The 24,035-nt window shown below is 45.1% G+C and overlaps 1 protein-coding gene across 2 annotated transcripts in view; it reads right to left on the minus strand.

The window, feature by feature from the left end:
- The window catches only part of LOC138286653 (sterol 26-hydroxylase, mitochondrial-like), a 156,022-nt gene that overhangs the window by 20,701 nt on the left and 111,286 nt on the right, over positions 1 to 24,035 (minus strand). Inside the window, exons 5-7 of one of the 2 annotated variants that reach the window (XM_069227116.1) lie at positions 15,304 to 15,501; positions 14,665 to 14,828; positions 1,322 to 1,488 (exon numbers count right to left, since the gene is read on the minus strand). In XM_069227116.1, coding sequence (XP_069083217.1) covers positions 1,322 to 1,488; positions 14,665 to 14,828; positions 15,304 to 15,501 — 529 coding nt within the window. The remainder of the gene's footprint in view (positions 1 to 1,321; positions 1,489 to 14,664; positions 14,829 to 15,303; positions 15,502 to 24,035) is intronic. The other variant, XM_069227117.1, reaches the window with a different exon arrangement.

The raw sequence follows: 24,035 nt of genomic DNA on the forward strand, positions 1-24,035 counted from the left end.
TTTGGTGGAGACTAGGACACTTTTGGTCCCTTCCATGAGGAGTGGTTGACAAGCTGAGTAAGACCTGTTGACACATGATTTGTTGCCTGGTCTTCCAGGCCATGCCCAAGGAGGGCAATAATGCCACCAGCACTGCATGAAATGCGATTTCCATTGCTGGCTTGTTTGGGTATCACTCAGTGGTGACATCATGTGAGGTGTTATAAAGGAAGTGCCACCAGTCCAACTTCCTGATGTGTCACCATTGATTAATCACGCTGACTGTAGGGCCCCACAGCTATTCGCCTTGGCTGGCCTCCCATTGCTTGTTAGTTGTCTGGAAAGATTCAACAGGGCTGAGACAGGCTATGCAAATTAAAGCTCACCTCCAGAGGAGAAACAGAGTGGCACCTGAGGGGGAAGTGTGCAATGGCCTACTCACCAAAATTAGCACCTACTTCACTAGTTGCTTAAACATTAAGCATTGCAATGACTGTATATTGTAAGGATATTTTAAGTCACTGTGGACCATGGAGAGGAACAAGATCAAATTTAATTAATTATGCACTGCCTTTTACTCTGTTTTCTATCTTGGTCGTGGGCTTGTCAAACTCACAATTCAACTACAATAAATTATTAAAAGAGTAAGAAAGTAGTTTTCTTATTACACATGAGAAGTGGTGTGTGTCACAGCTGCTGTATATTAGGATTATGCATTGGCAGGTTCATGTCATGGTAGCTTAGCAACATGTAACTAGGGAATACAGAATGTATAACAGTGTGCAGCGGTTGAAGACAGCCCTAGCATTTGGTGTTTGAGATCTAACAGGGTTGGTCGCGCAGTTATACTTGATATCAATAAATCAGGAAAGAAGAAATTTGTGCAGTGTGTCTTTTCAACAACCAAACTGTAGTAAGTAACCTAGATACACTTTTTTAAAACACCTAATGGATGTGTCAGTTCTGTGATGTGAAGGTGACAATTATGTAGCTAGACTTTTTTATGTCAATTCCTACTACAAGTTCCTTACTCCACACAAACTCATCAGTCTCTCATGTTAGCAGAGGCACACGGATCTTGCTAGTTCTTGTCTCCTTTGCGATTTAGAACATAACACCTGGATTACAGTACCTGCATATTTCTTGCCTTCTCAGGCTCCAGCCTGTGATTCTACCTACTATCTCTATTGGCATTCCACTTTCTCACAGTGTGGCGAGGGGTGTGGAAAAGGCAGCAAGACAATCCCAAAAGTAGAACTATCTTCGAATGATTGTGATTAATAAAAATTGGATTTTCTCACTACTTCACTATCGGAGACCAATGATAGACCAAGACCTTTACCGTAGAGTCTCTTTGATGACGGCCTTTAGCAGCGGCATTTGATTGAGGTCTTCAACAGTAGCCATCTGGTCCCCTTTTACAACGCTAGCCACCTCCTGGTAAAGGGAGTTTTGGATCTCGGGGTTCTTCGCCAGCTCGTAGAGTGTCCAAGTCAAGGTGTTTGAAGTCTGTAAACAGTGAAACCATGAAAGAAACAGATCACAGGCCAGTGAATTTTTTAAGCACAGAAGACAATGAATCTAAAATATTCAAGAAGGACCTGAAGCCCTCGATCAGTCATACAGGAAAGTGTGGGTCTTTATTAAGGGCAAGCAAAACTGTATTTTTCCTTATGAAGTTCTACAAAAGTTTCATGAAATTAAGCTTCCATTGTGAAATGTGGTTCGACGGTACTGCCTCTCATTTTTTTTTAAGCAAGTGCTCACACTCAGTTAAAATGTTCCAAAAGACATCGGAAGGAGATTGGTTGAAGCAGAAAAGTTCTCTTGAAGACACATTTTCTGTGTGAATCAGTCTCCTGCTTGTATCTTGCAAGATATTTTTTGCATCAGACGCACACTTGCAAAGTTATGAGATATCCCATAATGCATATTTCAAGGAAGTTCATAAATTTCACAAATTTCAAAAGCATATTTGAAATTTCACACAGGCCTACTCTTCTAACCTATTCAAGTGAATAAAGAATGTTGTGGACGAAATAATCAAACCTCGTAAATTCACAATAGCAACTTGATGAATGCAAGTGGGAGAAACCTGAGGGAGCATCACAAGAGAGACCGGCAAATGGTCAAACAGGAGACTTAGGGCCTCATTACGAGTGCGGCTGTCCAAGAACTGCCACACAAGCGTTGGTGGTTGGACCGCTGCACTCTGGGCGGTCCAACCACCCAATTACAACCCTGGTGGGCAGACCCGCCAGGGGACCGCCCTCCCAGCTCGTACAGTGATCCTAGGGTTGCCAGCTTCCTATTACAGAGACGTGCGCGAGACTCCCCCCTCCGCCACCTGCAGTCTTAGAAGGTCTAATATGGGCATTGGGGGTGCATATATCTCCGAAGTCCCAGTTCGGCAGCACAACACCCGCCAGGCCAGAGCTGTGCACGCCACCGTATCAATGCCCGCCCTGATCCACTTTGGAGGGTGGTGTATTGTGCTGCATAGCTTATGCGGTCATATAGAATCATATTCCGGGGCCAGGTGCGGTAAGTATCTAATGGGGTGGATCCAGAAATGCACACAATGTGCCTGGTCGCAATTGCAATATAATTCCAGATCAGGGGCCGCCAATCCTCCACTTTCAAAGGATTGAGTTATCATTTCCCATGAAATTCTGGGCAGCTTGCCCGCCCAGACCAGTGAGGTAAGGAGAGATCTAAGTCGCTTTAGGAAGCTAGCTGTAAGAGTAAGGGGGATAATGGTGAATAAATATAACAAGCATTTGCAATGCAATGGGTCTCGCATTTGCTCGAGTTAGAGCTATTAGCGCTGTAAATTCCTAACCAGACTTTTCTTGCCACATAAACTGATAATGACAACTAAAACAGTTTCACTTATGCGAGCCAACGGTTGCAATGAGCGTGAAGGAGACACAGAAATGGAAACAGAAGTTCGGTCGCAGTGAAACGTATCAGCAAAAGTGCAATTATCCATGCAACTGGCAAAAGTAGAGTTATCCATGCAACCAGAAAAAGTAGAATTATCCATGTAACAGGGTAGATGTAATACAAAGTGCTCGACTACTGCCCAGCGTGATCGCGCTGCGTAGGAAATAAAAAGAAAAAGTAGTGCAGAAGCCATTCGGAAAACACAGAGCCTCGTATGTTTTGAGTAGTTTACCGGTGCTGTATAGGAGGGCTAAACACCGGAAAAGGCATGACGTATGCATGCCTTTCACTAATGAAAGCAAGCGAATTGTAAAAGGCAAGCCCACAAACCAACCAAACTGATGGGTGTGACATGGGCATGGTTACAAGCCCACAGAGAGATTACAACAGGGGCCAGATCGCTTGCACGCGCTCAACTCTAAAAATTTGGGTAAGATTACCATCTTGGCAATTGCTCTCCGGCCAGTCAATGAAAGCAGGAGAGAGTGCCAGGCAGTGACCTTGTCCTCCAGCCACGTAATTGCTCTGCCATAATTCTTGGCCCAGAGCTCCTCCACATCTCTACTAAGCCAGATTCTGAAGTAACAAACCAGCTCAGACGGCCAGCATAGGGGGTAGTCCAAAAGATGTGGGGTTGTAAGATCTGACAGTGGAAATACCACCAACTTGACCCAGGTGATTGTAATGGCCGAGAGGTGACCAAAGCGCACAAATTCCTCTATGATGGGGTCCAAATGGACTTGCGGATACGCACATGCAAGGCAACATCATCTGCGTATATCAACACCAGAATTGTACGCTGCCGAAACGCAAGCCCTCGGCTGTTGTGATGCTGCCTCAGACGTGCTGCCAGCGGCTCCATCGCCACCAAAAACAGCAGTGGTGAGAGGGGGCATCCCTGCCTGGTGCCTCTAGTGACCTGGAAGGGATCTGTGACACTTCTATTGACTCTCAGTCTGGCTGTTGGGTTTGTGTATAGTAAGCAAATTATTAATTGGATAAATCTGGGGCTCAGCCCCAACCTAGCGAGTAGGCCGAACAGGTAAGGCCAAGCAAGGGAGTCAAAGGCCTTTGTGGCATCTAAGAAAATCGCCACAGCTCGATCCTCCGGATCCACCATCTGGTCAGCTGCAAAGAATGTACGAAGATTAGATAGGGTTGAGCGCCTGATTGATCAGGGAGAACAATGGTTGATAGCAGAGGCTGCAGTCTGGATGCTATTAGCTTTGCTAGAATCTTATTGTCAACATTTATAAGCTACAGCAGTCTGTATGAATCGCATAGACAGGGGTCTGCCCCGTCTTTTCCTCCTTGCCGCAAGGCAGCCACCGGGTCTGCCACTGCCACTCAGGGTTCCCACCAGCGACTCAGGAGACACGCTGGAGGAGGCCATCGCCACGTGGCCAGGGCCGTGCCGCCCCCCAGTCCTGCAACGCCCGATCTCAGCAATGGCAGCGCGCCCAGTTGCCTCCACATCAGCGCCAGCCCTCTGGCAATTTCACCTACGTTTAGCCCCTAATGTGTTGACAGCCTCGTCCCCAACCGTATTCCTCGGCAGGCGGCCCCATGCCCAGATAATTGCAGGATTAATGCTTCTGCCCCGCGGAGCCTCACAAAGCGGCGGCCATCTTGCAGGCCGGCCAAACCACATCCCCTCGCCAGCATGGATACTTGCCTGTTTATTTATCCAAAATTAGTTTTGAATCAAGTGTCCACCCCACAGGAGTTCTTTCTATTGGTTGAAGAGTAAGTGCTATGTCAGTGTGAGAATATCTAATGTAAATATTTTTAAAGTATTTGCAGTACCACAGTACAAGCTTTTTGGTATCGCTGTACTTGCCACCCATATTATTATTTTTTAACTATTTACTTGTAAAAAATATTTTTATACATTGCTTTGGGGGTCAGAGTGCACCCATCCTGCCCCCTTATGACTTTTTCACAAAAAAGCGTTTTCAGGAATCAGGGACAGAGTGCCCCGAGTTATGTAATGGTGGACCAGCATTTAATTGTCATGATCTGAAGGGAATATATGCTTCTGGAGCCAATCAGAAGCCTTCATTTAATTAACAGATTGTCTCACAGGACTTCTGCAGGACCAACCAACCAGATAACAGTATTTTCTTTTTAATTCTTCATGACCCCCCACAACCTCATCAAACCCACATTTCTCGAAAATGGCAGAACAGGTTTAGTTGCGTTCAGTATCGCTTTCCCTTATGCCCTATTGGAATTAACATGGGAAACAATGTTTTGGGGCTCCCTCATTGTTCTTGCTCACCGCTTGACCGATAGCTCTGACACTGAGGACTCACGAGCTGAGGTGGATGAAGCCTTTACATAGAAATTTCAAGGAAGATTAATCAAATGGAGCAAAGTTATTTGTGTAACAAAAATCGCTCTTCCCATGGAAATGCTGACCTAACTAAAACTATACAGTGGTGACCATCACTATGTAATATATATATACATACAGTATATATATATATTTCTGATGGATACAACTACCTGTGGATTCCTCACCTTATGAATTCTCCCAATGCGCCAGCGTTCAACTGAATATTTATTCCCTAGCTCTCCATGTCAACGAGGATGTCACAACTACACCGCTCCGCTCATGACACCGTCTGACATCATCGGAGCCATTAGAAGTCCTCGCCGGTGTGCTGACGTCAGTTCCCTTTTTTCCGCGCCTTCAACGCTAATGGTTTTCTACCTCTCCGTTGTATCTCAACTGAATCGAGGGAATTATTTTGTTGAAGAAATCAAGGTTTAAACCTTGTAGCGAGTGCGGGGGCCCTATGTCAGTGACGGATCTGCACAAGAACTGCCTCTGGTGTTTGAGCTCGGATCACAACATGGCAGGTTGCTTGATCTGCCAGCGCATGAACCCAAAGGCTCTAAAAGAGAGGGAGACAAAGCTCTTTCTATCAAAGGCTAAGAAAGAGAAAAATTGACGACGAAGATCAAGGACTCAGGGCACTTTGTTGCACAGGTCATCGAAGTCTCAAAAGAAGCGACGTTGACGACATGAGTCACGGCGCCTCTCATCCAGAGATCGGACGGCATCTCCGTCTTCAAGTTCACGGTGCCACACGACTTGGGAAGTCAGCCCACTGTGACTCCCCAACCACAGTCACCTGAGGCATCTCCGGCGCCAACTTTGATTAAGATCTGAGTCGTCTGTGAGTCCAACGACTCACTTTTCTCCTGCATCCTCCCGAGGTCAGAAGTTTGGGGCTGGGGCGACAGATCCAGCCCAGCCACCGCAAGGGGAACAAGAGTATACTGCCTTTCCGTCTTTGTTCCTGAATGCTATGTGTAGCATTTTTAATAGGGAAGTGGTCCCCTCTTGTGCACCTGATGGTCCCATGGGTCCGTTGGCTTTTACGCTGGGTTTGCCGGCACCGTATAAGCAGGCTCCATTTATGCCCTTTGTACCAGCAACGCCTTTCCATGGTACTGGCACAGCGCCGAGGATGTCACCACCTCTACCCCAGATGATGGCGCCAGCAGCGCAGATGCCGGCGTCAGATAGATCTCAACACTCTACTCCAGCGCGGAGTTTTCCTTCACTTCCTCCACCAGTCTTGCCCTCCCCTTTAAGGGGGTCATCGACGTTGATTAATTCTCTATCAACGCCACATTTGGAGTCTAGGCTAAAGGTCTAGAAGGAAGGCTTTAAGACTTCTGGGACAGCAGCAGTATCTGGAGGATACCAGGTAGAAGAAGGAGATATTCCAGGGTCTTCTGATGACTTCCAGGGATTAGATATGGCTAGTCGGTAGGATACGTTCCCTGATTGGGAGTTTGTATCCCCTGGAGGTGAGCTCTCGGCAGAAGCGACCACCTACCATGGGGTGATTAGGAAGGGGGCAGAACTTTTGGACTTTGCACTGCCTGCATCAGAGTTAAAAACCAACATTCTGACAGAGGTTCTTCATTCAACAGCTTTCTCTTCAGAGCCCCTCCTCCCCTTCAATGATGCTTTGACAGAGCCCATATTAGAAATTTGGAAGAAACCCGTTACTACAGCTACGGTTTCAAAGACTGTAGCCAGAAGGTACAAAGTTGCTCCAGGTAATCCCGAACACCGGAAAGCTTGGTGGTGCAAGCTTCTTGTTCTTCAAGGTCGGCTCTGGGATCATTCCCTACAACACCATCTGATAGGTAGTCAAAGCGCATGGAGCAGTTTGCAAAGAAATGCTTCTCCTCAAGAAGCATGGTCTTAAAATCGCTGAATGCAACATGTGTACTGGGGAGACATATCTATGCCCTAATGGATACGGTGAAGGAGGTCATCCCTAAATTGCTGCAGGAAGCTCAGGAACATTTTAGTGAACTGTTGCAGGACAGTCAAGCAGCCGCTAAGCAGGTAATTCAGTCAGGTCTGGACACTGCATACTCAGTTGGTAGAGCCATGGGGACTTCCATTGCGACTAGGAGGCATGCTTGGCTCAGAGGTTCTGGTTTTTCCGCTGATGTATAGGCTAAGTTGATGGACCTCCCATTTGATGGTGTAAGACTGTTTGGGGCAAAGGCGGACTAAGCCCTGGAAAGGTTCAAGGATAGCAGAGCCACTGCAAAATCTTTCTTCTTCTTCTACATCCTTCAGATCTTTCCGGAGATTCAGAGGGTTTGGCAGTGGGTCATCCTTTCGTGAGAGGCAACAGTCCCATGTCCAGCAGCCTGCCAACCCCCTCTACAGATCCTATAGGGGCTGTGGGAGGGTTGAAATATGAGGTGCCGCACAGCACCCTTCCGCCTCATCCTCTGGGGGAATCCAGCCAGGGAAGCAGCCCTAGTTCTCACTCCATTTACCAGCATGTCCCACCCGCAGGGGGAAGGCTGTTACATTTTCTCCACGAGTGGGTGTTAATAACATTGGATTCTTGGGTGTTGGGCGTAGTAAGAAAAGGTTATGCCCTTCGATTTCTGGAGTTTCCTTCCCGTCACTCATTTTGCACAGAAGAGAATATCCTGTTGTTTCAGCAGGAGGTATAGAACCTTTTTTGTTAAAAGGTGCAGTTGAGTTGGTTCCGGAGCAGGAAAGGGGTGAGGGATGTTATTGAAGGTATTTCCAGATTACCAAGAAGGATGGTCGATTGAGACCTATCTTGGACCTGAGGATTTTGAAGTGGTTCCTCAAACAGGAAAAGTTCAAAATGCTGACCCTAGCACAAGTGCTTCTTGCATTGAACAAGGAGGACTGGATGGTGTCTATTGATTAGCACAATGCTTATTTTCATATCTCTATTCTGAAGTCGCACAGGAAGTATGTCTAGTTCATGGTAGGGTCGCAGCACAATTAGTTTGCGGACCTTCCTTTTGGTCTTACTTCCGCACCTTGAATCTTAACGATGGTGATGGCAGTAGTTGCAGTGGACCGCAGAAGGAAGGGAATATCTGTATTCCCTCACCTGGACGATTGGCTGATCAAAGCAGAGTCCCCAGAGTTCATGCTGCATCATTTGCAGGTGACAACCCAGTTATTGTTCAACCTGGGTTTTACGGTAAATGTGCCTAAGTCTCACCTGGAGTCCTTTCAACACCTCCTGTTCATAGCGGCAGTACTGGACACAATGCTGAATCGGGCCTACCCTCCTCCACAGAGGATTCAGGACATTCAGGCAATGATTCCAATGTTTCAAAAGGGAGCGGCTGTTCCAGTCCTCAAGGTCCTACGTCTGCTCAGTCTGTTTGCTTCCTGCATTCTGCTGGACACTCATGCACGTTGGCACATGAGGGCTCTCCTGTGATGCCTCTGCATAACGATCTCCGGAGATACTGCGGTGGATCTGCGATGGTGGACGGTGGACGGCAACCTCTCTCGAGGAAGGCCATTTTTGTTTCCACCTCTGGTGACCAGAGTCATAAGGGATGCTTCCACTCTAGGGTGGGGAGCTCATTTGGGGGACCTGGAGATCAAAGGCCTTTGTTCTCCAGTAGAACAGATGTTTCACATCAATATGCTGGAATTGCAGGCGATACGTCTGGCTCTCAAGGCCTTCCTCCCATCCAACCATGGTCAGTCAGTATAAGTCTTAAGAGACAACACTACTGCAATGTGGTACATCTACAAGCAGGGAGGAGTAGGGTTGTACTTTCTCTGCAGAGAGGCTCTGCGGCTCTGGTCCTGGGCACAGGACCATCGGATTTGCATAGTAGCAAACCATCTGGATGGAGTTCTCAACGTACATGCTGACTGTCTCAGTCTGCACTTTTCGGCAGATCACGAGTGGCGTCACAATCCGGACGTGGTTCTTCACGTCTTCTGGATGTGGGAAGCACCTCAGATAGACCAGTTTTGCACTCACGAGAACGCACACTGTCCGGCGTTCTGCAGCCTCCAGTATCCGATGCAGGGGGCATTGGGGACGTGTTTCAGCTGACCTAGGGCAACCAACTTCTTTATGCGTTTCCTCCCATACCCTTGATTCCTCGAGTTCTGAGGAAAGTTTGTTGAGATCGGGCCCAAGTCATATTAATAGCCCCGGATTGACCAAGAAGGGTGTGGTAGACAGACCTTCTTCAACTCTCACTGTGCCCTCCTCTCCGTCTCCTTCACAGGGCAGACATCCTCTCGCAGTTGCAGGGGCAGGTCCTACTCCCCCACCTCCAGAGCCTGCACCTACATGCCTGGAGATTGAACTGGGCAATCTAAGTTCTTTTTCTCTTCCCTCCAGAAGTGGTGGATGTTATATTATCGGCGAGGTGACACTCCACCAAGACTGTCTAAGCCGGTAGATGGGAAAAATGTGTTACTTGGTGTGGAGAGAGACAAATTGATCCCTTAAAGGCCCATTTATCTAATATTTTGCAGTTTACTCTTTCCTTAGCTCAGGAAGGTTGCGCAGTTGCGACAGTGAAAGGGTATTTATCGGCACTGTCGATTTTTCTTTGCCTACCTGATCAACCCTCATTATTTAAGTCCCCTATAGTTCTTAGATTCCTTAAAGGGTTAACAAACAAGTTTCCTCCCACTCCGTTTGTAATGCCTCTGGGGGATTTGAATTTAGTTTTGACTTTTTTGATGGGTTCACTATTTGAACCTATGCATACTTGCCCGTTGAGGCTCTTAATTATTAAGACAGTTTTTCTAGCAGCCATCACGTCGTCTAGACGTGTGAGTTAGCTTCAGGCTCTTAGTGTGAAACCACCTTTCACTACCTTTCATGCTAACAAGTTGGTGCTGAGAACCAGGGCAGCTTTCCTTCCTAAGGTAGCCACTCCCATTCCATCTGGGTCCATCTATAACTCTTCCGTCCTTTTACCCTCCTCCCCATCCACCAAAGGAGGAGGAAAGGCCGCATCACTTGGATCCAAGAAGGGCCCAGAGTTTCTACATAGAAAGGACTAAAGACTTCAGAATTGATGATCAGCTCTTTATTGGATATGTGGGCAAAATGAAGGGCAAAGTCGTCCACAAGAAGACTCTTTCAAGGTGGGTCATTCTTTGCACAACGATTTGTTATTCGCTAGCAAAGAGAGTTTCTCCTAAGGGCATTAGGTCCCATCCACCAGGGCTAAGTCTACCACTTTGGCTTTAGCTAGAGGTGTGCCGGTTGCTGATATTTGTAAGGCAGCAACTAGGGCTTCCCTCCACACTTTCACAAAGCATTATTGTTTAGACTCAGAAGTCAGAAGGGATGACCATTGTGCACGTTTTGTTTTGCAGGACTTCTTGTAGGGCACCCACCTCCGAGTGCGGGGCAGTTTTGGGATTCTATTCATAAGGTGAGGAATTCACAGGTAGTTGTATCCATCAGAAGAACAAATTACTTACCTTCGGCAACTCTTTTTCTGGTGGATGCAGTAGCTACCTGTGGATTCCTCACAGTCCCACCCGCCTCCCCATTGCCTGTCTGGTCATACCAAGTGTACTATTGATGTTATAGATATATAAATATATATATATACACACATATATATATATATATATATATATATATATATATATATATATATATATATATATATATATATATGTATGTATATATATATATTTATATTATATATATATATACACATGTTTATGTGTATATGATTTTTATATATATAAAAATATATATAAATATTTTTTAATGTATATATATTGAGTTGGCACATGTTGTGCTTGTGATGTCGGTGTTCACCTGTTCGCCTCGAAGGCACGATAAAAAAGTGGTGAAACTGATGTCAGCATGCCGGCGAGGACTTCTTATGGCTCCAATGATGTCAGACCGAGTCGCAAGCGGAGCTGTGTAATTGTGATGTCCTCGTCGACGTGGAGAGCTAGGAAAAAAACTTTCCGTTGAATGCTGGCGCATTAGGAGAATTCATAAGGTGAGGAATCCACAGGTAGCTACTGTATCCACCAGAAAAAGCATAACCGAAGGTAAGTAAATTGTTCATATTACCTAGTAGCGATCGCCACTAGGTAGGGCCACGTTTCTATACAAAAATGCATTGTTTTATTTGCCTATATCTTTGGCACCACTTGACGAATGTTCGCAAAACTTTGCACAAAAAAAAAGTGCCAGTTCTGTCAGCTGCTGCCTGGAAAGTTTTGGGGTGATCCATCCAGGGGGGCCCAGAAAAAAGGAGGGGTCCCAAAACACATTTTCCCCATTCATTTTTCCATAGGGATTTTGAACAATGATAGCGCAAAAACTACTGGACAGAATTGCACCAAATTTGGCAGGAAGGTGTGTCCTGGTCCAGAAAGAGTGCTTTTTTTGTTTTGGTGTAATTCCGTTCAGTAGTTTAAGAAATTAAGGGGAAAACAAATTTGTATATCTAGGGACGCAAAGGATTTGCGACCCCTAAAGATCTTGTGCTGAGATCTGATTGGCTGATAACACTTCAACAACAGAAGCTGCAAAGGGACCCCCGAGGACTACAAAGCATTTTTTTAAATTTTACGAGCAGAGACGCGGTGGATCCGCGTATCCGCTCGTAAAAGAAAAAGAAGCACGGCCTTCTGGGGTGGGCCAAGTCTCGGGGGCGATTTAAAAAACAAAAAACAAAGTGTGAGTGCCTCCTGGCCCACTCCCGCTGCCCCGAGGACCACAACCTACCCAGGGCTAATTTTTGTGGGAAGCTTGTGGGAGTTTATTATACTATGCGGAAGGGGACCTTCTGGCCCCCTCCCACTGCCCCAGGATAAAATGTTTTAAAAATAAAGGAGGTCCCTATGAGACTCCTGCGCCCCAGGGACCACCACCTTCCTGGGGCTATGTAAACGTTGGAGACCAACGCCCTGGTTGGACTGCCATCCCCCAGGGCCGGCTCCTGCTATGTTCCGGGGGTGCTCACCCCCCCAGGACATAGCTGTTTGCTGTGGCTTGGCAGTAGCCAAGCCACAGCAAACACTTTGGGTTTTGACAGCGGGACCTTTAAACCTTTAAAGCAGGTTCTGCTGTCAAAATCCGAAGTTTCATCTCTGTCCTGTACACACAGGCAGAGGACAGAGATGAAATGCTTCAGCAAGCACAGAGCTGCTGTCAAAGGGGAAACATTAAGGCTTCCCCTGCAGTGCCAGGTAGCCTGTAAGGGCATTGTTTTAAAAATTACAATTAAGAAAAAAAAGTACGGACCGTGGGAGGAGCCCCTGGCAATCCCACATAGCCCATAAAGGGCTTTATTAAAAAAATTAAATAATTGTTTTCTTTTTTTAAGCAGGGACAGCGGGAGAGCCCTTGAGTGCTTCCGCCGCAGTCCCTACTATTTTATATATATTTTTCTTTACTACAAAGCTTACAAAAGGGTAAAAGAAAAAAAAACAGAAACCCCCCCCATAGCTCAGTGGGAAGGTCACCTTCACACTGAGCTATGGGGGTTCGAGCCCAGCTGGACTCATTTCCTTTTTTTAAATAAAAAAATCTCAACTTTAATCTCAAATCTCAAATACATTTTTTTATTAAATCCAACAAAAATATCTCATTCTACGTATATGAGATATTAAAGCCTAAAAAAGCTCTCTCTTTCTCTCTCACTTTCTTTCTCACTTTCTTTCTCTCTTTCTGTCTCTCAATCAATTTCTCCCATTCACACACCCACTTAGACACTTACGCACTCACTCACAGACCCACTTAGACACTCATGCACCCACTCACAGACCCACTGACACCCTCATGCAGCCACTCACAAACCTGTGCACAGACTGATACACCCACAAAAACACTGATGTAAGCACTCTCCCCCCCACACAGACAATCTAACAGCCACTCTCACCCCCAGATACACCTATTCTCACACTCAGAGAAGCTGCGGCTAACTCCCGGCGTGACCGGCGAAAGGGCTGTGGACAGAGTGGGTTTGGGTGGTTGGGGGGTGTTGGCCGCAGGGTTTGGCTGCAGGCCAGGTCTTGCGGTCAACCTCCCCTGCATATGGGTGAAGGATGTGGTGGTAAAATTACTATACATTAAAAAACCTTGGAAATTCACTGAAAAAAAACAAAGGTAACAGATACGTTATAGTTTGGGAATAGAATGTAAAAAAACTTAGAAATTCACCGAAAAAAACAAAGGTTACATGGACGTTATAGTTTTGTTCTGAATTTACTCATACAAAACCGTAGAAAATCAGCAGTTATAGTTACCTGAGCTAACTATAACTTGCGCTCCTGTAATGCACTGCTTATGACCTCACATATTGCCTCACTCATAACATGGTCAGTGACATCACTGATGACATCTCATATGACATCACTGACGACGTCATGAATGATGTAATTTGTGAGGGCAAAAGCAGTGCATTACGGGAACGCAAGTCATAGTTAGCTCAGGTAACTATAACTGCTGAATTTCTATGGTTTTGTATGAGTAAATTCAGAACTTTCGTTTTTTTAAATTCTATTTCCTAACTATAACGTCCCTGTAACCTTTGTTTTTTTCAGTGAATTTATATTATATATTGTGTGTGTGTATATATATTCACACACACACACACACACATATATATATATATATGCAATAATATAGAGATCAAAAAGTAATGAATGTGTAATATATATATATATATATATTATAGCATATATTATAGAATATATATATTAGCATTAATGTAGAATTGAAAAAAAGTAATGACAAAAGTGTGTGACTGCAGAAAAAGTGTTTTTTAGATCATAGCTCAATTTAGGAGCAAACTAAAATTTAAGGTGTTGGGTTTGCTTGGGTTGTATAAAATAAAGTATTCAAAATTTGTCCAGCGGGGTTGGGGATGCTAAAGATACTCCTCACCATGTGCTGCATTTGGTTTATGGAGGTCTTGATTGGAGAGATTGTAAATTGATGCAAGTATGGATGTAAATGCTATGCAGTCAACAGTCATCTGTGTTTATAGTGAAAATAAAAGCATGCTGCAAAATAAATGATACAACATAATTAGTTTCAAGAATTCCCCTGCCGCAACCATGCATTTTAGTGGCAACAGCACACACTTTAACCAGTGAAAATGTGCTACACGAAAGATAGAAACGAGTTGCACTGGAGCAATACAAGCCACCATGCATAATGAGACTAGAAGCCATCAAAGTGTTGAACAATGGAGTTTGATTTGAATTTAAGACGTGGAATGCAAGTAGGAGAGTGGAAGATAAAAGAGACAGAGAATGTAAGAGAGAAAGAGAGAGAGAGAGAGAGAGAGAAGGGAACTTGTACTCTGATAAGGTTCTACTAAACCTTACATTTGTTTGCCAGTCTTCAAATGTCTTGTTACCTGGTAAGAAACTTGTTTATTAGCCATATGCCCACCTACCGTGTCCACGCCAGCCTGCAGGAGCTCCCCCATGCTTCCACACACCTCATCACGCGTCAGCGCCCCGCTGGACAGCAGATAGGTGAGATATTCTCCCTGCACTTCCTTCCCACTGTCCAAGCGATCCTGGATCTTCTCCATCTTACTATTGATCAGTTTCCTTCCTACAGGTAAAGAAGTAATGATTCAGAAGGCTCCAGCACTTTAAAGCACTCTCACTCAATACTGTTTTTATTGTTTTTAACGTTTGTGGAGGTTGAAAAGGAAAAAAGGATGTAGTCCCTGACACTGGATGCTCCCTCCTCTTACAGATATTCAAGACATTTGTGCAAGGGTACCTGGTACAGGGCAGAAGGACTAGTGAATACAGTGTGATTTGACCTTTGACTTGCTCTGCTCCAACCCTACATACCTTTCAGGGTCTCCATGGATTTTTCCACATATGGGAAGAGGTGAAGAATTGTCATAGTTGGTGAAGGACATTGAGTACAGAGCAGTTACAAGTTCTGCACTCATTCTCAAAGTGCTGAGCAGTGGTAATCTCTACATCTTTGTTTTCACTAGACACAAATCTTGTCCGAAACCAGCCTCCTTCATCCTCACAGTCCCCATGTCACTAATTAGGAGTCTTCCTCTTACCATAATCAAAGATGGTGTCCCATGCCTCCAGGTAGTTCTTCCAATACGGCAAAATTCCCCTTGTCCACTTGGGCAGCACCTCTGTGTACACAGAATTTCTCAACATGTGGCCAATAGAGTCGATAAACTTTTGAGTTTCAGGGGAGATCTCCTTTTCCAGGCAGCCGAGTCGAGCCTCAAACAGAATGGTGCAGATACCTGTCAGCACGATGGGTTGATTATCAAGTTTAGACAGTGGAAGGCTCAATCTGAACTTCAACATAGTTAAATATGAACATAAAAAGTAATTATTGCTGTTTGGCTGTAGACACAATATCCACTTGCTTAAATACGTCTGCAGATGAAACCCATCTGGCATCTCCAGAAAATCCTCAGTTGCTTACATAAAGACTTTTTGGGTTTGATTACAAGGTGGGAGGAGAAAAATTCCACTCTGCTCTGGTGGCATGTTGGACCGGTTGACTTTTTCCTAAAAACTTGACCCCTGACGTAGGGGTCTTCCTTGGAAAATACTCTTATGTCTCTGACAACCTGCAAGTTTGGGGATGTATGCATTTTTCCAGTCCAGGACATCCATGGTTTGCAGTGGAGACACGGGCAAGAAATAAGTTGGTGGTAATGGTGTCAGAATGGCTGTCCTTATTAGGGTGGCCCTCGATAACACTTCCACCAACTGCTGCTCCGACTAATAATTTTCCTGGTGGCACAGTCGCCAGTTGCTCTATCATTAGGAGAAACATCATATCCGCAGCCTCTATGGGGCAGACAATGTGAGAGTTGGGCAGACATGAAAACCTCCAATTTTTGTAGGTAATCCCACTACTGCCCATCATTACAGTAAGCCCTCTGCCTTTTTCAATCACTCTTTACGTATAGAAGTAAGATTATTTAGCAACTACTCCCTCTGCTGTGTCAATTTTGACTTTAGTAATCAATATACTTTGCCCCCAAGAAACTAATTTTCTAATGATATGCCCAATTGAGATTTTATTTAGATTAAATAAATGTCTCATCTATTGGAGATTTTCCATAATACCTCTCAAAAGGTTCATGCTTTTCTCTGGATAATTATCAAAAAGGCATTTGCACATTTTCCTTTATATGGATTATTTAGTTTTATTGTATTGTACACATAAAGATGTGCAACATCAATGGGATGACTTGCAGCAATATGAAAAAGATAATAGCCTTCTGACTGATGTAAAGATAATTTAAATATTATATTTTGGAAGCAAAAAGCCCCTCTATAGCTGGCCATTGGGAGACATGAAGTCAGATGTCGTTGATAAATTTAATTATCAATGTAATTTGGAAACTGTATACCAGTAATCTGAATTTGAACTCACACAATAAAATGGTGAGGAGCAAAGCACTGACCTGTCTTAATGGGTTGTGCCGTGTTAACGCTATGTTTGGAAATCACACAGGTCCACCCCAGGTAAAGGTTATACAGCCCAAGGATAGAAATGACAGCACTTTGTGGATGTCTGCCTTTGTTAGTGGAATATAGAGCCAGATGTACAAAGCCATTTTACGCTTGCAAACGCTGCTATTAACTAAATTCCTTTTTGGTAGGTATTAAACATATTTTGTGAATTTTCGAAAAAGCACTGCAGGCTCACAAAACGAGTTTACTGACTCATGCCAAATCACAATTAAGGGACATTCCATCCTAGTTGCAACTGAGTATGGTATGAATGGTTTGTGACTGCAATTGCAAAATATTAATCAGTTGCCAACACCTCAAAGAGGTGGAAACTGATTCATGAATCATGCCAACAGCACAGGGGGAGGTGTGGGGGAGTTGGCAGCAGTCCAGGTGGTCCATTGTCTGCTCCTTCAATATTTTCCATATGGAAAGCTTTTCTTTCTTTTAAATTTGTACAGGATGTGGGTCCTCCACAAGTAATAAGGCCACAATCTTGTCAGGTCAAACACAAAGTTCACCAAATAAATCTAGGCTCAACGCCCTGGTAGCTATGGCACACGGCAGACAGGCTAAAGTTAGAGAGACCGTGTCATGTATTTGGTAGTACCAAAACAGTTACATCCTTTGTGACTGTTGGTAGGTTGTTGGCTGCAGAAAGATCTTTAGGTTAGAATAATGGGAAAGCGCAAATGCCTGTGAACAGCCTACTATTTTCACCCAAACCTACTTCAATTGACATGATGGTAAAAAGGGCTATGGGGTGGTAGCCTCCGAAATTGAACTTACTGAAAGGTGACTCTCTTTGAGTCATGAAGCGAGTAGTGCATCTGCAGGTGCACATCCCCTGACCCTCAGGAGTCTGGAGCCACGTGTGAGGGTCCCAATGCTGTCAGCGGCCCAAGGTGGAGTCGATGGAATGGGTTTGGTTGATGGCACCGATTGTTCTATAAATAAGGATGTTAGTATTGTTCAAAGTCCAGTGGTAAAGGGTAAATGCAGAACCCCTTGTACCTATAAAATTGCCAGAAGGTGTGGAGAAGGTGTGGGACTGTCCTGCTCTGCAAGTCTTAGCATGAATGAGGGGGGGGGGGTCATCCAGAGAGGGCACCCTACCATACTGGGCCCTAGCTCTCATGGGGCAAAATTTGAGCCAAGTTAAAGCTGTTGTTGCAGCAGAGCTCATGCCGTTGGTTGACCAATTGGCAAATCTGGAAGCTGCAAGTACGGCTGTTTTAAACAATGCCTTGGTAAGGGCTTGGGCGAGGGAAGGAAATAGGTATTCAGACAGATGTTGTCCCCCGTGATAACCCAAAGGGGGTAATGGACGCACCAAGTCAGATTTCCAAGGTGCACACACATTTAATTGAGTGGGTCAGACATTGTTGATACATTACATTCTGGCTTTGGTCTTCCATAGTAGATATGGAGGTTCTTCCTAGATTAGATAGTGACCATAATACCCTGTAGTTGGAATTGAGGCTCATTCTCGAAAGGACCATTATAACCCAACTGGATCAGTTAGATGACAAGGCAGACTCACTCTGGTATCAAATAAGCATAGAATTAAATGGTGTGAGGTGGAACAGACCCCAGGTTCAATGGAAGCATTGTTGGGCTGGTAGGAGATGCCGTTGAAAAACTGAGCAGGGTCATTAGTACAAGGAGTGACCGTGGGCAGAGGGGAAAGGTTGCAGAACTAAACCAGGCGCTAACCGGTACACTCATAGATTTATTTACAGCTGAAGTTCACCCCAAGGCTAGTAGGGAAAATCTCTCAACATGGTTTCGTAGACAGTGTCAGACTTCTAAGTTAACTCTTTTAGAGGCTTTAAATTCTAAGGATGGCAGTTCGAGCGCTAAAGCTAGATACAAATATAAAAGTATTGTAAAGTCTGCCAAAAGAGAGTGGGAATAAGCCAAGCGAAAGTTGCTACATAGTGCTATTGAGTATAAAAATTTCAAAGTACTCTGGGGTATAGTCGCGACAGGGCACCCTGAGACCAGATCTAGTTTAGGAAACAACATAACAGCTGCTATGTGGAATGAGCACTTTTGCTGCCTGTAGAATGAGGGGAAGTGGTGGGAAGAACGGGCAGATGGAGAGATGGTTTTAGATGCCCTGGGGGGGGGCTAACTTGCTCAGGATGGAGGGAGTATCACCCTATTACCATACAGGAAAATGTGAGGGCCATTAACAAGATTGCCCCAGGGAAGGCCCCCGGAATCAATAGAATCCCAGGTGAACTATTCCACTCTGCTCCTGAAGTTTGGGGCCCATATTTGGATGTGGTGTTCAATGCCATTTTGGAGGAGATGCCAATTCCCAAATCATGGGTGGGGCGGAGATTATCCCTGTTTATATGAGGGGCTCCCCCTGCTGCCTAGCAATTACAGGCCCATAAGCTTGGTGATGTTACGCAGAAAATATTCTCTAGAGTCATTTTAGAATGCCTTCAATCCTGGGTGGAGGAGACGAAAGTTCTAAATCCCTTCAAGGAGGGTTTCGCCGCCATACTTCGATTATCGATCAAGTGTTTAGATTACAGATTTCATATTGGAAAACAGTGGTTTTAGAGGATGGAAGCCTGTATTTGATCTTTGTTGATTTATGTTCCGCACTTGATATGGTTCCTAGCATAATCCTCTGATGGCTCCTAGCCGATCTGGGGGTACTCTCTTACTTGTGCCACATTTTACAAAGGCTTCATGAGAGGAATTTTACTCAGGTGCACCCTGGTGAATTGAGTGAACTTACAGAACCCTTTCCGGTTACTAAAGGAGCAGGGCAGGGATATGTGCTGGCACTAACTTTATTTATTTTGTTTATTGTTGGTCTGGTTGACATGTTGTCAAACATAAATGACGATACCCCTAAGTTGGCGTCACGCAAGATACCGGCAATTTTGTTTGCCGATAACACCCTTTTACTTTCAAAGTCCCCTATGGGAATCCAAAGAGTATTGGACAGATTTAACTCCTTGTGCCTGGAAAGGGGCGTAGAAATAAATGGGAGTAAAATGAAATATATGATACTGAATCCATCAAGTTTGACGCGCTCCAATCCTATGTTGAATGGGACCCCCTAGAAAGGGTCACAAAGTTTGACTATCTTAGGGTCACGCTTAGTGTTCGTACGGATTGGTTTCCCCATATGGCTAGACAAAGACTAAGGCTGAGACAGTTTGTGGGTGGACTCTCAAAGCTATACAGGGGATCCTTTTATGACCCTGTTAGTCCCACAAGTGGGATTTATAAAATGCAAGCGGTGGGGGTGGCCATTTATGGGGCTGAGGTATGGGGACATAAGTTGCTGACGGAGTTCATAATTATTGAGAATGGTTTTACGAGACAGCTCCTGAGCCTAGTACTCCTTTGATTCCACTTAGGCTGGATTTGGGATTAAGGCCTATAGCCAAGTTTATCAGTTTAAGGTCCCCATTCTTCTGGAGAAAACATTTGGGCTACATGGGAATTGACATCAAATAGATCCGCCTTCGAGGAGATTCTAGGATTACCGGTGGCAGGTAGGCTTACTTCGCTGCAATATGTCAAGGAGGTCTTGAAAACTATGGGCAAATCTAGTCTATGGGATAACCCTGCAGAGGCATGCTTGACTATTTCTAGAGTGGACCTTGCATAAAGTTACAGGGACTATAAACTATCATTCTTATTGATGGATTTGTTTCTTGGGGATTTGACTCTAAGATTCATAGATCTCCATAACCCTTACAAGTTGGAATATTTTATTGACGAAATACAACCAGCGTTAGCAAGGAACCTCTATCTGCAGTTTAGGCACGGTAATCTTCCTCTTCGATCATTCACCAGTAAATGGTGTACGGAGGCCTAGACTGTGGCCTGGGAGTGTCCTTCCTGGGGGCAAGCAGATGAAACTAAGGATCATGTTCTCTTTCTGTCTTGCCTGTAGGAAGTTTGGATCTGGTCTAATAGTTCCAGGATGTTTTAATTTCGGTCTATCACGATGTGCTAAAGTGCTAAGGATTTTGAAGACGGACACGCAACAACCTATTGTTTTCCCTGTGTTTCGATTCTTCTTTAAGGACTGGTGCTTAAGGAAGCAGGTGCTAGGATAATTTGTCGCTGGCATTATTGGTGGGTGAGATGGTAATATTGGATCCGCTTATATAAATGCACACAAATATATGATGTACGTTGGTATATAGATTGTCCTTACGATTATGGATTTTTTTAGTCTTTATGAAGTATGAGGTTTTAGAAATTGGGACTTGGGATAACACTCCTTTTGATAGCTGACTGTTTATGATGAGTGCAATATAATTTTTTTTTAACTCTGTTTTAAAAAAGAAATTGGTGTGAAACTTTTAGAGGATGATGATTGTAATTTGAATGTATTTAATTTTGTTGTTTTGAAATAGTATTTGGTACAAATTCCCTTGAACCTTGTTTTAAAATTTGGATGTATAACAGTGTAAACTATGTACTGCATTTGTTTGATTTTGTACGTTTATGGCCTGAGTACCACAATAAAGTTCTTGAAAGAATATTCCTTCCAGGCAGCCACAGAATAGAGGGTCTAGACGTGCCTGAATAGGCCATCTCAGGCATGGGGAGGGGAAGCTGAGAGCAGACAAACTTGCACTTTAAAAGACTTTGCCTCATACACATACAAAGAAATTCCCACCAGCCTATTTGTGCCTGCAGACAGACTGGGACCAGAGAAGGGAGGCAGGAAAGTCCAGGCACTTTTGTGGGAGGAAGCCTTTCTCCCACTTCAAAGTGGGCACCAGGTATAAAAAGGGGACTTTCAGCCCACACTCTCCAGTTCACTCTTGGGTGTGTGGAAGGACTCTCAAAAGCCTACCTGCAGCTGTGGCCTGCTCTGTACTTTACATGACTGCTTTGCTGTAAGAAGAATCTCATGTGCCCTTAGAAATTTGCCCTGCTACTTGGGATCTGCTCTTCTACTTGAATCCAGGACCCGAAGAGTGACTCCAAAGTATTGACTGGCCTCCTGATCACATCCTTAGTGACATAAACCCACACCTGGACCCAGCCTAAGTCCCGACCCTCCAAAAAGTGCCTCTCCAATCTTGGACCCTTGAAAATGGTGCTAGAGGGGCCAGACATCCCAAATTCAAAACTTGGGACATATCTGCCAAAACGTTCTCAGAGATCCAAGAGGAGACTGAGACCTATCTGCTCGCTGATCTGCCAAAGATGCAGTGCTGGTCAGCCTGACTTCGTGGCAGCTCCTGCTACAGACCTATCTGCAGCAGCAAATCCTCTTCAGCGTCTGCTCACAAAAGGGGTATTCGACCCGTGGAGCCCTCATCTGCTACAGCCTGCAGCTTCGTCCCACTGTAGGTTTTTAACTTCCAAAATAGACTAAAGGCCTTATTTAGAACTTCAGGTGGACTTTGATAGGTTACTCTGTCACAATGGTGATTGATATCCCATCTGCCGAAATCGAACCCCCCTAGCATATAACGGGATTTAGATAATGGCAAACTGGCTATTTGTCATTGTTGTGACAGAGTAACCCACCAGCCGAGTTCTAAATCAGGCCTTAAGTCTAAACGTAGGAATCTTCACCACGTGTTCATCCAGCGGCTCCCCAATGATGCCTCCTCCTCAGACACCGCTGGCAACCCTGCCCAGCTGAACTTTACCGCCTCTTGTGTATCTGACGTGCGCACCATCGTGGTTAGCCATAACCCAAGTCCTTTTGTTCACTGAATACATGAAGTGCCTTAGTCTGGTCAAGTTTTACATGTTGGGATTTAGGGGGTCATTGTGACCCTGGCGGCCGGCGGAACACTGGCGGTAATACTGCCAACAGGCTGGCGGTGTTCCGCCAGTGTATTATGACCGTGGCACATTACCCACGGCCATACCACAGGTCCCTCCACTGTACCGCCAGGCTTCCGCCGGGCAGTCATTGTCCCCAACCCCCAGCCTGTCCATGGCAAAGGCTGCCGGTAAGGGGGACTCGGGGTGCCCCTGAGGGCCCCTGCACTGCCCATGCACTTGGCATGGGCAGTGCAGGGGCCCCCAGGCACAGCCCCATCGCGCATTTCACTGCCCGCATTTCAGGCAGTGAAATGTGTGACGGGTGTTGCTGCAACCGCTGCACATCAACATTGCCACTGGCTCTATTATGAGCCAGCTTCAATGTTAATGTGACTTTTCCGCTGGCCCAGCGGAAAAGTCATAATAGGGGGCCAGCCATACCGCCAGCACTAGGGGTATGTTGGCTCCCACGGCTTCGGCGGTCGAAGTCGTAATGATGGCCTTAGTCTCTTTTTTAGAGCTTGAAAACCTCCACTGGGAAAAAGCTGTGATGCTGTAGCCAGAGGTGCAGTGAAGCCAACACCTTAGCCAAAATAATTCACTGAAATATTTTCTTTGGGGGAGCGCAAAGCTTAAAAAGGGACCAACCTGATTTTCTTAGCTGCTGAAGTCGCGCTTTGGTAGGATAATTTTGGTGGTTAGTCCCAGTCCTCTGGAAGTCAGAAATGTCTACTTCCCAACTTTTTCTTCTTTTTGGAGCAGCCCTACTTGGTCACTTTTAAAGCCCTGATTAAAAGTGCAGGGCTAAATTCTTATCCCGGTGCAAACGTGTTTGCACAGGGATCAGAAATGCAAGGTATGTGATCATTATACCCCGTGAGTTTTCCCCGGATAAATTCTGGCAGGTCAATCCTGCCAATATTTATCAGGGAAAAATGCCCAGTGTTGACCAATACTGCGGATTCTGGTGTATTAAGCACAAAAATGCACGTTATTCTGCAAAAAGCTTGTCGACAGGAGATATTTATAGTACTGAATAAATTCAGACTCCACACCATTTACCTGCATCTTTCAATGATGGCCTATGACTTCAAGGGCTTCAAGGACAACATGTAAGGTTTAGGACTCACTCCAGCAGACACCCACAGCATCGTCCAGTCTGGAGAAGTGCCACTTTTTTTGTGCATTGAACTAGCTAGTGGGTGGGAAAAAACTTGGGGACTTTTTACCCATTGGTTAGGGAGAGTCCAAGGGCAACCCATCCCCTTTTGTCATTACTTCAAGTGTGTCTTACTGCAAACTATTCCACAATGGGACATTGAGGGCTGCAGAAACTTATTCCCTATGAAGGCAGCTTCAGGTCCACCCATGGGTGTGTCCATGGCAATGAGCAGCCCTCTATCTATTCACACCAAACTGGTTCTGGAAATAGCTCCCCATCCCTATGAATGAAGTCATGATGGATAGAATGTGCCATAAGGTAAAAGGACCCCTCTTTCACTGGTCTCACTTATCACTAAACTATGTACAG

Source organism: Pleurodeles waltl, chromosome 3_2 (genome assembly GCF_031143425.1).
Source record: "Pleurodeles waltl isolate 20211129_DDA chromosome 3_2, aPleWal1.hap1.20221129, whole genome shotgun sequence".
NCBI lineage: Eukaryota > Metazoa > Chordata > Amphibia > Caudata > Salamandridae > Pleurodeles > Pleurodeles waltl.